Source organism: Eptatretus burgeri, chromosome 3 (assembly GCF_056783735.1).
Source record: "Eptatretus burgeri isolate ZD-2024b chromosome 3, Ebu_testis_v1, whole genome shotgun sequence".
NCBI lineage: Eukaryota > Metazoa > Chordata > Myxini > Myxiniformes > Myxinidae > Eptatretus > Eptatretus burgeri.
Genome location: NC_140963.1, coordinates 20,896,478 through 20,913,337, shown reverse-complemented (window position 1 = coordinate 20,913,337; position 16,860 = coordinate 20,896,478). Strand labels below are relative to the sequence as shown.

Genomic DNA, 16,860 nt, shown 5'->3' with positions numbered 1-16,860 from the left:
GTGTGTGTGTGTGTGTGTGTGTGTGTGCCTGTGAACCTTCTTATATTTTCAGAGATCAGCCAGCAGACGGCGCTGAACCCCATCGACATTGTCACAACCCTTCAGAAGCTCCAGATGCTAAAATATTGGAAAGGCAAATATCTGGTGCTGAAGAGGCAGGTGTGTGAAATTAACTGACTGAAGTTTAACCTCATTCATTGCTTCATTCAAATCGTTTCTGAATGGTCAAAAATGATGTAGGAATGAAGGAAACATGTTCATATCGAATCCTTTTTGCTTCATTCAAAAATGTTAATTTATCAATGACAAAATGCTCTTCACTAAAACTCTTATTCCCCATTTGAGTATCTTGATTGCAGAACTGTGTGATGATTCCAAACATCTGAAAATGAATGATTACTCCTCGCTGTAACCCAATTGGACAGATAGATGTGTGTGTGTGCCTTAAAGTTGTATTCGTAGAAGTACTCGTACTCGCAATTGGGCTTGTTGCTTTGCATTTTGTTTTGAGACAACCCAATAGCACAAGTCACCAATGAAGATATGAGTAAAGTGATTGCAGACAAATGTGCAAGGTTCAAGTAGGACACCAAAAAAGGAGAAAGATAGAAGAGGAAAGCTTGATGCAGGGCATGCTGACAGGAGAACCAGCAAGTTATTTGTACACAAGAAACAGGGTAATGCCAGACAGTTGTGGGAGAACATAGGGGAAAGGTCAGTGTATATCAATATCAATAAATGTCAGTGTGTGTCTGTTATTCCATCCGTCTGTCTCCTCCACAACTCAAAACCATGAAACCTCGCATCCCCGAACTTTGCATGCATTTTAAGGGTACCCCAAGAAAGTGTATGAATAACTATAAGGGCACTCGGTAGAGCGCATACCTCCACCATGTAATGCCTGATCCATGAGAACATATCGGGCCCATTACATTTTTGAAATATCATACTGTACAACGTACTGTATCATTTTTGGCCCAATCTCTCAATGGTGAAGAATCACTTTAGAAATTAAATAATTCTCGCATCCAGATCCGGGTTCGGATCTTCACCAAAATCTAATCAGTTCATCCTTGTCACACACCCAACCTGTCCACAAAATTTCATCCGGATCCATCCACAACTTTTTGAGATATCCTGCACACAAACAAACAGACAGACAAAAAGGGGGTGAAAACATAATCTTCTTCACCGTCGGTGGTGGAGGTAAAAAGTGGGTGTTTAGGTTAATTTCAGCACCCCTTTTGAAGATAATTTAGGGGTGCTCATCACAAAAAAAAAGCCTTACGAAGATGGTGGCATGCCATCTTGGTCAGCCCTCTGTCATTTCGCGAGTCTTAAGCCACCATTTTTTTTTTGGCCTGCTCAACAATGCTTTGACTTGAAACAGACAACCATGATTTCTTAACAATGAAGTTTTGGTTTTTTTCACTTTCCTCATTCATATCATTGAATGCCTGATTAGATCATCAAACCTACAAATCGCTGGATACATTGCAATGCTTATAAACGCCCGGAGATGGCAGTGTTTGTGGCTTTATTTCATTTCCGCTTGTGACGTAAGCTCGAGAATCTCTTAATCTCAGGCGAATTTCAAAATTTAAACTTCTTTATTGACTTCCGCAGCAGTTCAGACTGCGAACAAAAAAGTATTCATTTGTCCAATTCGGACATCGCATGACATCTCCGGGTCCATGGTGTTGATCTAACCAATCGGCAATCGCTAATCGCTTGCAAAACCATCCGTTCCTTATTACCTTTTCATTGAAGTGCTTGCTTGAGTGCTTAAACCACTTGGCGAGCGCTCTACAATATTCACACCGTCACTGAATATATCGATCGACTTGAACAAAGTTCAGGGCGGGCCCATTCACCTGCGTTTGGCCAGGCGGTGCGTCGGGTGGTAGTTCACTTGCTGAAAATGTGAAATTTTCTTTTACACTACCTTTCCCCTTTTTGTACGATACTCTTTCATTATACGACACATCACTTTGGCATAGAATTGTACACTACCGGTCAAAAGTTTTAGAACACATCCATTTTTCCAGTTTTTACTGAAATTTAAGCAGTTCAAGTCCAGTGAAAAACCTGAAATGGTACAAAGCTAAGTGGAATACTGCCAGTGGTTAAAAAAAAAAGGTTTAGGTTACCAAAAACTGAAAAATAATGTAAATTTCGGAGTTGTTAAAAAAAGGCCCTTTTCAGGGAACAAGTAATGGGTTCGCAACTGCAGCTGTTCTGCAGCAATTGAAGTAAATTAAGCCTTGAAAGTTGATGCAAACAATTCTTACAGGTGTCCCAACTTTTGATGATTAGTTACAAACCCTTTGTCTGTATAAAAGCAGTGTTGGAACAGACTGTGTGGCTATGCCCTCTGAAGCATTATTTGGACAATATTGCACTGCAGGAAGTAGTATATTGCTATCATAATGGAGAGAAAAAGACAATTAACAAAGGAAGACAGACAGACCATTATAACCCTTAAAAGTGTTGGTCTTTCCTTTGGAAAAATTGCAAAGTTGCTCAGGTGTCAGTGAGTACAGTTTCCCACACCATAAAAATGCACTTGGAAACTGGAGGAAACTCTGACAGGAAGAGGTCTGGCAGACCCAAAGCCACAACACAATCAGAAGACAAGTTTCTGAGTCAACAGCTTGCGTGATAGGCAGCTCAGAGGACAGCAGCTTCAAGCACAGCTTAACACTGGTCGAAGTAAGGAAGTCTCAGTTTCAATTGTGAAGAGAAGACTTCGAGCTGCAGGTTTGACAAGTCGAGTAGCAGTGAGAAAGCCATTGCTAAGATGGCAAAATAATAAAAAGAGGCTTGCCTGGGCCATGAGACACCGCCAGTGGACTACTGAAAACTGGAAGAACGTCTGATGGACCGATGAATCAAAATTTGAATTATTCGGTTCATCACGCATGGTTTTTGTACGCCGTCGCGTAGGCGAAAAGATGGTTCCTCAGTGTGTGACACCAACTGTCAAACATGGAGGAGGAAGCATGATGAGCTGGGGCTCTTTTGCTGGATCCAGAGTCAACAACTTGCACAGAGTGACTGGCACCCTGAACCAAAAGGGCTACCGCAGCATTTTGCAGTGCCATGCAATACCCTCTGGTCTACGCCTAGTTGGTCAGGGGTTCAACCTACAGCAAAATAACGACCCAAAACATACTTCCAGACTGTCAGAACTACCTTAGAAGAAAAGAACAAGAGGGTAGGCTTCAAATCATGGAATGGCCAGCACAGTCTCCAGACTTAAACCCCATTGAGCTGGTTTGGGATGAACTGGACAGAAGGGTGAAAGCAAAGCAACCTACAAGTGCAACACATTTGTGGGAACTTCTGCAACAGTGTGGGGAAGAACTTTCCGAACAATATTTTATTTCCATTGTGGAAAGATTGCCACAAGTATGTTTGGCTGTGACATCTGCAAAAGGTGGCTACTTTGATGAGTCAAAATTTAGATTAAATTTTGTTCAACAAAACGATTCCATGATTTCTTTTTTATCTGCAATTGTTTATTTGTTCTTTGCTTTAATTTCAGAGTACATTGAAACATTAAACTGCTTAAATTTCAGTAAAAACTGGAAAAATGGGGGTGTTCTAAAACCTTTGACCGGTAGTGTACATGTTTAAAAAAAAAGAAAAAGTTTCATTGTCAAAAGTTTCTTTAACCGTTTTGTTGGAGTGCTTGCTTGAGTGGTTAAGGCACTCAGCTCGCACTCTTCAAGCTTCGATAGCGATACGGCGGCTCAGTTATATGTGGGGACATTTCCGGAGTAAGGAAGGCAAAATAAATTGGTTAATTACAATGAGTAAAAAATGTTTTCAGTTGTTATAAAGCAATGAATCGCAACAATACAGAAGGATAGCCAAGAGGTATGTACAGACGCTCCAAGGTATCTCGTCTGGGTTCGAATCTCGATCCAGCTATAAACTGTCATGCCAGTGTTTCACAGGCAAGGGGATTCATCAATTTGTGTGCCGTTTCTCAGATGGATGTTAAACTGGATGTCACATTTCCTGGAATCCCCCCACCTACTCTCCCCCTCCCCTCCCTTTCCCCCCTCCCTCACTCTCCCACTCCTCCATCTCTCACTCCTCTACCCCTCTCCCTCTCTCTCACCCCTCTCCCTCTCTCTCACCCCTCTCCCTCTCTCTCACCCCTCTCCCTCTCTCTCACCCCTCTCCCTCTCTCTCACCCCTCTCCCTCTCTCACCCCTCTCTCTCCTCACCCCTCTCTGTCTCTCACCCCTCTCCTTCTCTCACCCCTCTCCGTCTCTCACCCCTCTCCGTCTCACCCCTCTCTCTCACCCCCTCTCTCTCACCCCTCTCTCTCACCCCCTCTCTCTCACCCCCTCTCTCACCCCTCTCTCTCCCCTCTGCATGATACCCCTCTGTGAAGGACTGACCGTTTACTTTGAACTGACAGTTTACCTTTCCTTCCCCTCGCGCTGCCTTTCCTTCCCCTCGCGCTGCCTTTCCTTCCCCTCGCGCTGCCTTTCCTTCCCCTCGCGCTGCCTTTCCTTCCCCTCGCGCTGCCTTTCCTTCCCCTCGCGCTGCCTTTCCTTCCCCTCGCGCTGCCTTTCCTTCCCCTCGCGCTGCCTTTCCTTCCCCTCGCGCTGCCTTTCCTTCCCCTCGCGCTGCCTTTCCTTCCCCTCGCGCTGCCTTTCCTTCACCTCGCGCTGCCTTTCCTTCCCCTCGCGCTGCCTTTCCTTCCCCTCGCGCTGCCTTTCCTTCCCCTCGCGCTGCCTTTCCTTCCCCTCGCGCTGCCTTTCCTTCCCCTCGCGCTGCCTTTCCTTCCCCTCGCGCTGCCTTTCCTTCCCTTCGCGCTGCCTTTCCTTCCCCTCGCGCTGCCTTTCCTTCCCCTCGCGCTGCCTTTCCTTCCCCTCGCGTTGCCTTTCCTTCCCCTCGCGTTGCCTTTCCTTCACCTCGCGCTGCCTTTCCTTCACCTCACGCTGCCTTTCCTTCACCTCACGCTGCCTTTCTTTCACCTCACGCTGCCTTTCCTTTACCTCACGCTGCCTTTCCTTTACCTCATGCTGCCTTTCCTTTACCTCATGCTGCCTTTCCTTCACCTCATGCTGACTTTCCTTTACCTCACGCTGCCTTTCCTTTACCTCACGCTGCCTTTCCTTCACCTCACGCTGCCTTTCCTTCACCTCACGCTGCCTTTCCTTTACCTCATGCTGCCTTTCCTTCACCTCATGCTGCCTTTCCTTCACCTCATGCTGACTTTCCTTCACCTCGCGCTGCCTTTCCTTTACCTCATGCTGCCTTTCCTTCACCTCATGCTGCCTTTCCTTCACCTCACGCTGCCTTTCCTTTACCTCATGCTGCCTTTCCTTCACCTCATGCTGACTTTCCTTCACCTCACGCTGCCTTTCCTTTACCTCACGCTGCCTTTCCTTTACCTCACGCTGCCTTTCCTTTACCTCACGCTGCCTTTCCTTTACCTCACGCTGCCTTTCCTTCACCTCATGCTGACTTTCCTTCACCTCACATTGCCTTCACTCCCCCTCCCCTCATGCTTACCTCCTCCCAAACCCCCTTCCCTCTCCACCCCATGAACATCACCCGGCGGTCTCTGCATGCTGTATTAACGTGCTGTTTTAACATACCCAATTTCATTCAATCCTGGCCTACCCTCCCCCCTCCCCAATCCCCCCCTCCCAACTAACACCAGGTGGAATTAACACCAGGTGGGATGATTCAGCCTGCCATCCTTTCGAGGTTGGCGAAATAAATATCAGCGTGCTGGTAACAGGGGGAATTACATTAGCGGCACAACTGCGCCCCCAGAAGATGATGCAGCCACAGGCTGCATACGAATGAATAACTAAATAAACAGACAAATTGGCTGCATCAGACACGATGCTTGCTTTTTGGCTGAAGAACAGGCACAGGGTGGAATCGTTTGTAAGGTAGTTATAAATTATTTTTTTAGAGAGGTCCCTGATATCTTCCAGAATTATGAGAGGACACCTGATGCTGCCCTGAAAGACACTGGCTTGAAAGGGAAGAGCAAGAGCAAGAATGCCAGCCAGAGCTTTCATACATCAAAGTTCACAAACACAGTACTCTGGAGGATCAGAGCAATCATTTGTTGCTGATTTCGTAGCTACAGTGGCCTGCAAAAGTATTCACCCCCGCCCCCACTCGCCCCTCCCCCCCCCGCCCCCACTTGCCCCTCCCCCCCCTTTCCAAAGTTTCCCAATTTTGATGCCACCTGAGCTTATTTCATGATGCTTTCAAATCAAACTTAATATAGTCTTCACAAACTCCTCCAAAGTGATGAAAAAAATGCAGATAAAATGTGAATAAGTTATATTAGTTTAACAGAGAAAATCAGATGATTCTCAGTTGCGTAAGTATTCAAACCCTTTACCTAATTTACCCTAAATCACTTCAGGAGCAAATTATTTGTTTGAAAGGTTCCAAAATATGTGTAATAGGTTTCACCCTATGTAATCAGTGGTTTAACTTAAAAATTAGCTCTCCCGCTTATCTAAGGAGTTTTAATATGAAACTCACTTGGTCAACCAACAAGGCAAACCAGAAGACCAATGAGCTTTCCAAAGAAGTCAGACATAAAGTGGTGGAGAAGCACCGTTCAGGAGAGAATTATAAGAAGATTTCAATCACTCATGATCCCTTGAGTATGGTGAAATCCATCAATAAGAAGTGGTAGACATATCGTATACCACCACAAGACTCTACCCAAATCAGGTCGCCCATCCAAACTCAGCAGTCGGGCAAGCAGGAGACTGGTTTGGGATGTCGCTGTAAATCTAACAATGATTTTGGAAGATCTGCAAGGCTCTATGTCCGAGATGGGGGTCAGTGTTCATCAATCAACAATATCCTCTTCCCTTCCCTGGCCTCTATGGACAAGTGGCAAGAAAGAAGCCAATACTGAAAGACGCATCTAAAACCTCGTTTGGAGTTTGTGAAAATCATCTTGATGATACTGCAAGCATGTGGAAAAATGTTTTGTGGTCAGATGAGACAAACATTGAACTTTTTGGTCTAAATTCAAAGCGTTACGTCTGGCGCAAGCCTAACACTGCACATCACCATGTCCACTCCATCCCTACTGTCAAGCATGGTGATGGCAGCATTATGTTTATGGAACTGCTTTTCATCAGTAAGGACTGACAAGCTTGTCAGGATTGAAGGGATAATGGACAGTGTAAAGTACAGGAGCATACTTGCTGAAAACCTGCTTGAGCCAGCCATGAATCTGAAACTGGATAGGAGATTCACATTTCAGCCGGATAATGATCCAAAGCATAAATTTAAAGCCACACTGGAGTGGCTGAATGAATAAGAAAATAAACGTTCTTGAGTGGCCCAGTCAAAGTCCTGACTTGAACCCAATTGAACATTTATGGTGAGACTTGAAGATTGCAGTCCATCGATGATCCCCATCAAACATGGCAGAGCAAGAACAATTTTCACGTGAAGAATGGGAAAAGATTTCACCATCTCAATGTGTAAAGCTGGTGGAGACCTACCCACAAAGACTCTTGAGAGTCGGTACTGACATAAGGGGCTGAATAATTTTACAACCAGTGAATTTTTTTTTGTAGGTATTCCTGACATGTAACCTTCTTCAACTATAAGTGTTTAGTTTGATCTATTCAGTTTTGAATACAAAGCTCATTGAGAAAAATTTTCTACCTATTTCGTAATTCATCTAAATGTGGCATTATTGGTTGAGGTTGAATACTTTTACAGACCACTGTATATTATAGTACGTCTCTGGTCGAATCACCAGGATGGAAAACAAGCTGCAGTCCATTTTGCTGTTTATTTGTCCCCTGCACTTTCCTTCTCATACCTTTCTTGCTGCTATTTACCTTGTCCCTTTCTGGAAAGTACATAAGCCCACAAACAACAATCCATCACTGATATAGTGCAGTCTTCCTTTTCCCCCAATTATTCAACCAAGCCATCATGTGATGTGTTTTACTGGGCTGTTATAAGGGAATTGGTTCCCAATAGAATGTGGAATATTTAAGGAGTTTGCCAAAAATGTCCTTTGAAAGCATAATGCAAGGACCTGTGGAAATTCCGTGGTATGTAAAATGTGACTTCAAGTCCTCAACCACCCCCTCCCAACCCTAAGTCCTCAACCCCTCTTTCACAACTCTATCCCTTCTCTGCCCCCTCACACTCTCCCCCCCTCTCCAACTCTCTTCCACTCCCCTTTTCTTCTTCTAGTCCCCAACCACTCCCTTCCCGACCACATGGCTCCCCCTTTATTCTTCAAGTCCTCCACCCGCCCTCCCAACCCCAAATCCTCAACCCCCCCCTCCCAAAGCCTCAACTCTGACCCTTCTATGCCCCCTCTCCAACTTTGTCCTCCACTGCCTCTTTATTTCCAACCCCAGGTCTGCACGTCCCCCTCTGTTGATGAAATTGCCGGAGGCATTATATTTTCAGGTTGTCCAGTCCTAATTTGCTCTCTTTTCTCTGCAACCGCTTATCCAATTGACCTGAAATTTTAACCATCGGTGTGACTATTCATGTAGAATGTTTTAATGATTATTATTACATCATTGGACATGTGGTGTGGTAGCCATGTTGGAAAAAAGGAAAAACTTTGGACCTTTTTATCCCTGAAACTGCTCCATGGAAAAAATTGAAACTTGCCATATGTCAAGTACTCTCCATGGGAAATAAGTGGTTTTTTGTTGTCGTTGTTGTTTTTGTTTGATGATTTCATAGGTGGCTTCATTTTGACGTCATAATTGCAGATGTCGAATACATTATTCGATTATGAAATTTTTTGAGGGTCATCATGGGCTAAATTGTATGGGGGAAAATTTGATGATGTCATTGGTCACTTGGTTCGGCAGCGATTTTTTTGACATAAAACTCTTCGATACTAATGTGGGCAGAGGCATATCTGTTGACGTCGCGACGTCGAAAAGTGCCGTTCTAGTTTCTTCATTCCAAACTCCGACTCCGCATAATATTTATGAACTGTAAAGATAAAGACTGTTAAGGTTTCTCGGTGAAGTAAATCGGTGGAAAGGTAATTGTACGTTGACATAATTGACTGAAGAGTTTGTGGTTATATTATTTTTTTACTTCCGGTAGGTGTGTGAACCAACGACTCTGACTCTATACGCCACCAGTTTGTGCAACAAAAATGCGCATAACTCGAAATTGCACACATGATATTTGTGAACCTCCGCACACACTGTCCGGACCCAAGAGCTCTTAATTGAGGTATCATTCAGCATTGTACATGCTGTGTTTATGCCGTTTAGATGCAATCGTTCAGCTTGCATTTATATATAGACTATACAGGAAACCCTCCAATATCACGGAGGGTTAGGTTCTTGGAAAATTCCCTGATAGTTGAAACCGCCATCACGGAAACCAAGGGTCAATGGGAAAGCGGGGGTTCGGTTCCTGAGCTTCGAGAAGATATCAAGAAAGATCGACGGCAGCCATAAATAAACACATTACTATTGAAGTAAACACATAAATATGTTTCAAGCATGTTAACATTGAAATAGACATGTCGATAAACAAAAACACACAGCTTTTACCTTTTAAATTTATTACAAAAGAGCGAGGTGGGTGATCGTAAACATATTATGTACTCACACTGTACTCTGCCGTAAATAGAAACCCCAAGACTTAATAGCTCGGGATGATGCTGTTAGAGGGGGAGGGTGGAGTGGAGCGGGGAAGGGGTGAGTGGGGAAAGTGATTCAGCAAACAGAAAAGCAGCAGGAGCTTTACGACAAAGGTGCCTGCAGCATTGCCACAACCCACAATGAAGAAGGGTAACACGATCCTTAAATCACCTTACCTTGAACCACGATCTTCCCTGCTTGGGGACCAAGGTACAAGATGACATAATCTTCCGTCTCATCAGTGTTAGAAACCTGTTGCATTATAAATCCCTTCGCCTCAATTTGTTTCATGAGCTGTTCGTGAGAATGTGTTTGAGAATGGGGGTTTCGATCTGGGAGTCGGAAAGGAAATTAAGTGTTTGGCAATAAGATTTGAATACGGAGTTGGAAAAATGAACTTTTGGGAATGCAATTTGAAGGACATTGAAGGTTTACAAATGAAGAATAGTACAATGGGGAAGGTTTCACCTGCAAGCATTGACCCCATAATGGTGGATTTCAGACGCCACATTTTCTCCTTGAGCCAAACGATCGAACAACTCGATTTTTCACCCAACGTCATAACCTTTCTCTGTCTTTTGGTACAACTAACTTTGTTCATCGTTTTATATTTGGGCTCATTAAAAACGTTGTGCGAGAAACACCACAAGGTTCATAATGGAAGGTAATCGTTGATGCACGGGATGCAAATGATGACTCATCTCAGCTCAAAACCCGCGATTGTTTGAAATGAAATCCTGCAATAACGAAATCAGAACACAATTGGTTGCCTGCGATTGGTAGAAACCCGCGATAGTAGAACCCGCGATATTGGAGGGTTTCCTGTATTATATGTTACCAAGCATGAGTACTGCATTTGTTTATGCTGCAGGATTTGATCGATGAATGGATTCAGCGGGAGACAAAGAAGCCATCAAACGACAAAGTCGTTGACCCAGACTGTTTGAAATGGACTCCTCCAAAATGTTCGTGATTTATTTTGTCCAACGCACACTAAATCAATGGAGTAAGAACTCTTATTACTCCATCAGTCATTACCAGCATTAAAAAATTGTTGTATTTACTTATTCATTGACGTTTTTAAAGTAATGTTATTTCCTCATCCTTCGCCACACACGTTAACCCCTGAACACCCTTTTGAAAGCTACTTTTAATGATTGTTTATTGCTTTTCCTTTGTTTGAAGTTTATTTTGCTTTTTATATAAGCATTTCTATTTTGCTGTACATTACATGCTTCAAAATTTTGTTTGCAACAGCTTTTGCTATATATTTTTGTCGCTTGAGCAGTTATGATGAATAAATGCACATTTTTTTTTCTTTTGCTCATCATCTGTTTTATGTTTAGTCACGTATTGCACCATTAGTGTTCGCCATTTCCAAAACAGAAAAAAAAACAAGTGTTCTTGCTTCAGGAGATGAGGTTTCAGTGTTACGGTTGTTTGTGATGGCGACGTCAGATCCCCAACAAAGTGAGTCTTTATATGATTGCCAATGTTAACCAAATTGAGATTATTTATCGTCATTATGTTCCTTTCTTCCGTGTTTTTTTTTCTGCACTTGATGTATACTGAACAAAAATATAAACGCACCAAGCGATTGTTACTATTTTACCTCGAACCCATTTATACTAAATCTTCACAACAATTTGGTTATAGAATCCATGACAATTGAGCATTAAAATTCAAAGAGTTCCTTGAGAATTCTGGCGACAGTCTTTGCGCTACAACAGCCGACACAACCGAGGTGTCACTGTCAGAGTTCACACAGTCAGTAGCGGGTGTTGGCCTCCCTCAAGCTTGGCCTCCCTCAAGCGGTTATGCACCGTCTGGGCTGAAATGCGCCTGTTATGCAGCCCGACAGTCTCATCGGCAGTCCTCGTGGCCGGTCGGAGTCGATCCTGGAGATGTTGCAGCCTCATGTGACGATCCTGACCGGCGGTGGTCACCGGGCATGTGGGCGGTTCACGGTGCTTCCAGTCTCTCTGAGGCGCGTTCTCAGGTGGCTAATGGTGGAGTGGTGGACATTGAAGTGTGCTGCAACGGCCCGTACTGACGTCCCAGCATTCAGCATGCCAATGGCACGCTCCCTCAAGATTTGTGACATCTGTGGCATGTTGACATTTGGCACCAGTCCACATTTTGGGGAGGCCTTTTATAGGGCAAGCTATAGGGAGTGTTTGTGTCCTGGTCACGCTCACTGACCATCACTCTGTCAAGCCCCATGGTGCTCATGGGAAGGATTACTCAACGTGTGAGTCCACACACTCAGAGTGGTCAATTTCAATGGGAACATCTGTCTTGAGCAAAACAAAGGAACCATTGCTCAAACATATCGTCGGTTTGACCATTTTCCCATAATGGCAATCTTGACTTAGATATTTAGGTTGGTGCGTTTATATTTTTGTTCAGTATATTTCAATTGAGTTCCGATGCTTGAAAAGGTATCCTATCTTTTATATCTGATCGTTCTGGATAATGACAGATTCGTTACACCCCTTTTTTTGTTTGTTTTTCGTTGCAGCCAATGCTTTATTACACTGCTTTTAGAGCACACATTACAGCCAAATTGTGGTGACATAGAAGGGCAAATAAGTCCAGAATGGTGTATTTGATCAGTGATTTATGTTGTGATGATTTTATAGAATAGTATAAAAGTCATTTTTTATTGTAATACTTTGGATATTCACAAGAATATCAACTTGAATCTCATGACGTTTCTTACATTGTTTTTCGTAGGTGCGATGTCTCTTTTTATTTTTATTTATTTTTTTTTTGTTTAAAGTTAAAAGGCTTGTTTTTTTAAAATGGGTAACTTTGGTGTTTGTGTCTGTTTGTATGGCATTGCTAATAATTTTTCCAGTGCAATAATGGTCGAATATTTCCTGTTACAGGATTATCACATTCCTGGAATTCCTTTGAAATGCACTTGCTACGTAAGCGTTTTAACTCTAAAACTAATTATTTCATAGTAAATGAAAATATCGGAGAAAGACTTAACCAGATTCCAATGAGTGTGAGAATATGTAAGTGTTGACGAAAATGGTTTGCACATATGAAAAGCATAGAGGAGAAAAGATAAGTGAAGGCAATATACAAAAGCAGAATGTCGAGTCGAAGGCCATTCGGTAGATCAAGAGCGGAATGGATGCAAACAGTGGAGAAAGATTTAAATTTTATGAAGCGCAGCTTCTCGCCTCAGATTGGAAAGGGTCAATTGCTGTGGTTTAGGCCTTTTACTGTATGTGAGAGAGAGGATAGAGTATTCTGATCATCAAATTCAAGTTTCTGTTTTCTAAAAGCTTGCGAGGAATTTCAATATGGCGATGCATTTTCCTTAGACATGTCGAACAAGACTGAGAATGATGTGGCCCAAGGAATATTGCTTGAATATGGAATTTCCTGAAGGCAAGAGATTCGCGATGAATCACTCACCTCTGATCTGTCAAAATTGGATTTGAATCCCGAACCAGCTGTGGGTCAAAGCAGCTAAGTGTGAGCCAAATTGTTTCAGAAGTCGTGAAAAAAATCAATTTTCATGTACAGTGAAGTTGTTGCAGCATAAAAAAAATCCAAGATTCACTGAACATTTTGCAAAAAAAAGTTTATAAAAAGGATTGGTCATCACAAAATGCCATCATTTTCAAAATAGGGTAGGATTTTTTGATTTGGTCAGGATGACATGCAAGTTTTCTGCTCAAACAACAGCAAAGTCAGCTCTAATGATTGGTCCAGGACAAAAACATTGTAGTTTTGGGGTTTTATAGCTTGTACCATTGTTTCATAATGCTATGTGAACCATTGTTTAAAATGACTGTCAGCTCATCGATGACTGTCATTCGAAGGGTCAAAAACCCAAAATTGTCCAGAAATGATAACCTGAATAAAATACTGCATCAATGCTATCAGTAAGCTTAGTAATATAATCAAAAGCATTTATTATGGAAAATAACATGAATTACACAGAAAAATCACCATTCTGAAAATGTGACGGACCGGTGGAGAAATTTTCATCGGATGATATTTTCACTAATAGGGGGAATAAGGGAATGATATTTGGTCAGATTAATCACTCCCATTGTATTTGAGTATATAGCCAACAACAATTGAATTGCCATGTTATTAGTCTAAACTGGTGTTTCCCAAACTATGGGTGTGGGTCGCGAAGGGTCCAAAAATGGGTCGCGAGGACTGCGGTAATTTTTTTTTTTAAATAAATCAAGCGGGTAAAAGGCAATCGCGCAAACACCACATCGTAGGACAGTGCCGTTTGGTACCGTTCCACTCGATAATTCAGCCCGAGGTGCAGCAACACTTCTGTTTCTACCTACTCTTGCTGTTCAGTACCGTTCAGTACTATGTACCCGCCCAAAACGGTTAACTGCAGGCCTATCATTTCGCCAGCTCGCCTTTCCAATTACTCGCTCTCTCTGCAACCGAAGTAATTTAGTGAGGTGACGAACTCAGTCCGGTCACTTCACATTGGCTGACCGACAAGTCGAGACGCTGTTTTGTGTGATCTGCCTTGCTGACTGGACTGCGCAGCGCAGTTTTCTGCTCCACATTGCGTTGCGTGTTTTGTGTCAGTTAGCCTTGACACTGACTCCACTGACTGATCGAGTCGCCTATTTCGTTTTGCAGGATGGCAAAGCGTTCCTACAAGCAAGCATTTTTGGATGTGGGCTTCATTTATATCAGTGATCGTGGTTCTGTGAAGCCACAATGTGTGTTGTGCTTCGAAGTGCTGTCCAACGAATCGCTGAAGGAAAACAAACTGAAGAGGCATCTGGCGACGAAGCACGTGGAGCACTTCAACAAGGATCGTGAGTTTTTCGAGCACCGAGAAGCGGCTCTGAAGCGGAGCCGGTTTGAGCCAGCGACGAATCCAGCGCTTTTGGCCGCCAAGCAAGCGACGCTGACATCCTACCTCGTCGCGCAGCGCATCGCAAGGAAGATGAAGCCGCACACGATCGGCGAACAGCTCGTCAAGCCCGCAGCCATGGACATGGCTAGACTCGTCTGCGGCGACGACGCTGCCAAGAAAATGCAGTCCATCTCGCTATCCGACAACACGATTCGCAGCTGCATCGTTGTCCTTTCGCTAGATATAAAGGACCAGGTGGTGGCCTGCATGAAGAAGGCGGGAAAATGGAGCTACCAACTCCATGAGTCGACGGATGTCGGAAACGATGCCCAGCTCATGATTTTCGGGAGGTACGAGGGTGAGACGGACCTCGAGGAAGAATTTCTGTTCTGCAGGCCAATGAAAGCGACGACAACTGGCGCCGATATCTTCAACGTCGTGGACAACTTCCAACAAAAAGAAGGCCTGAGCTGGGAAAACTGTGTCAGCCTGTGCACCGACGGCGCTCCTGCGATGCTTGGTGTTCGACAGGGATTCACTGCGCGAGTCAAGCAAGTCAATCCGAACGTCGGAATTTTCCACTGCCTTTTGCATCACGAGAACCTTGCTGCGCAACATCTGTCGCCGGATCTTTCGGCAGTGATGCACGAGGTTGTCGCCGTTGTCAACTTCGTCAAAGCCAGCGCCGTGAACTCTCGCCTGTTCAAGAAGATGTGTGTTGACTTCGGGTTTGAATTCTAACATCTCTTCTACTCCAGTGTGAGATGGCTCTCCCGCGGCAAGGTCCTGCGTTGTGTAGTGGAGCTACGAGCAGAGCTGCAGATATTCCTCAACGAGAAGAACCATGGCCATGCCATCCGGTTCCACGAGAAGCCCTGGATGCTCAAAGTCTGCTACCTCAACGACATCTTCACCTCAGTGAATGAACTGAACACATCCATGCAAGGCAGGGATCAAAACATCATCACACTCTCCGAGAAACTGTCAGCCTTCAAGGAAAAGCTGCTGCTCTGGAAGGGGAAACTGGAGCGCGGAAGAACAGCGGCGTTTCCGTCATTGAACGAGTACTTGGAGGAGTGGGAGGACGACGAGATTGGAGCGCTCGATGCAATCAAGCCCATCCTGGTGAACCATTTGGAGAACCTGATCACCGAGTTCGATCGCTACATCCTGTCCCAGCACTGGATCAGGAATCCGTTCTAGGCTAAGGTTGACAACCTGTCTGAGGATGTCCATGGACTGCAGGAAGAGTTCATAGAGCTGCATCACGACGTGTTCCGTCGACCACTCTACGCCAAAGCGTCACTTGAAGAGTTCTGGATTGCAGTCAAGAAAGAAGAGCCCATAATCGGCGCCGAAGTCATGAATGTTCTGCTCCCGTTTGCGACCACGTATCTGTGCGAGCAAGGCTTTTCAGCGCTGACGGTCATCAAAACCAAGGCGCGCAATCGCCTCGACCCCGGCCACGACATGCGCATTGCGCTCAGCAAGATCACCCCGCATCGAAGACATCATGCAGACGAAGCTGCAATTACACCTCTCGCACTAATATAGTAGGTATTAGCGCTGGTTGTCTGATTTTATTATGATATTATGTTTCGTGGAAAAAGACGCTGATTGAAGCTTGGGTCGCGAGATTTTCACCACACCCGGATTTGGGTCATGCTCAAAAAAGTTTGGGAAACACTGGTCTAAACTATTGACTGAAATGCAAAATGTGATGGACCGGTGGAGATTTTCACTGGCCAAACCCAATTTGCTCGCCGAGTCATATCAGTTCCCTAATCCTGATGGTACCGAGCATGAAAGTTTACTATTACTCAAAGAAACTTTCAAGCAATATCATTAGAAAAAATATTTATTTTCTATCGGATTGGACTCAAGGGAATTTATAGGCACCAATAAGAGCCTTCTAGTGTGAAAATGGACAATTTCGACGTTTTCCGTCAGTTCACATGGATAGACCCTTTTCGAGCTGATCCAATTCTATTTTCAAATAATATTGGGGCTATTTGTCATACTGGGAACCAAGACTAGCATAAAAAAATTGAAATAATTAAGTCAGCCCTCCAAGAAATATCATTAATTTACAAATGTGAAAATAAAAAACAGGCCCTTATTGACAACTTCATTACAAATTCCCCAGAGTGAGCACATGAAGGACTCAATATAGACCAGGAAGACCATACATTTTTTCAAGAGATTTTCAAACGCTTGTTTAGAATCTCTCCTCCACAATTTTGTTTCGTAAACTATTTAGGCACACTGATCACTTTCTACAATGAGGGTTCCCTGAAACACCGTGGCTCACACTTCCCTGCGTTGGGCCCTGTATAAACT

At 44.0% G+C, this 16,860-nt stretch overlaps 2 protein-coding genes across 5 annotated transcripts in view; both read left to right on the top strand.

Annotated features, from left to right (window-relative positions):
• Positions 1–10,977, top strand: part of LOC147029511 (histone acetyltransferase KAT7-like) — a 130,357-nt gene extending 119,380 nt beyond the window's left edge. For 3 of the 4 annotated variants that reach the window (XM_085872580.1, XM_085872581.1, XM_085872579.1), the window contains 2 exons: positions 53–159; positions 10,531–10,977. In XM_085872580.1, coding sequence (XP_085728706.1) covers positions 53–159; positions 10,531–10,632 — 209 coding nt within the window. In that variant the 3' untranslated portion in view covers positions 10,633–10,977. The remainder of the gene's footprint in view (positions 1–52; positions 160–10,530) is intronic. The other variant, XM_085872582.1, reaches the window with a different exon arrangement.
• Positions 10,978–12,526: 1,549 nt separating this feature from the next.
• Positions 12,527–16,074, top strand: LOC147029510 (zinc finger BED domain-containing protein 5-like). Its single transcript, XM_085872131.1, has 4 exons — positions 12,527–12,592; positions 14,422–15,233; positions 15,279–15,645; positions 15,766–16,074. Exons 1-4 carry the CDS (start codon positions 12,527–12,529, stop codon positions 16,072–16,074), a joined length of 1,554 nt encoding a protein of 517 aa, XP_085728257.1.
• The last annotated feature ends 786 nt before the right edge of the window (positions 16,075–16,860 follow it).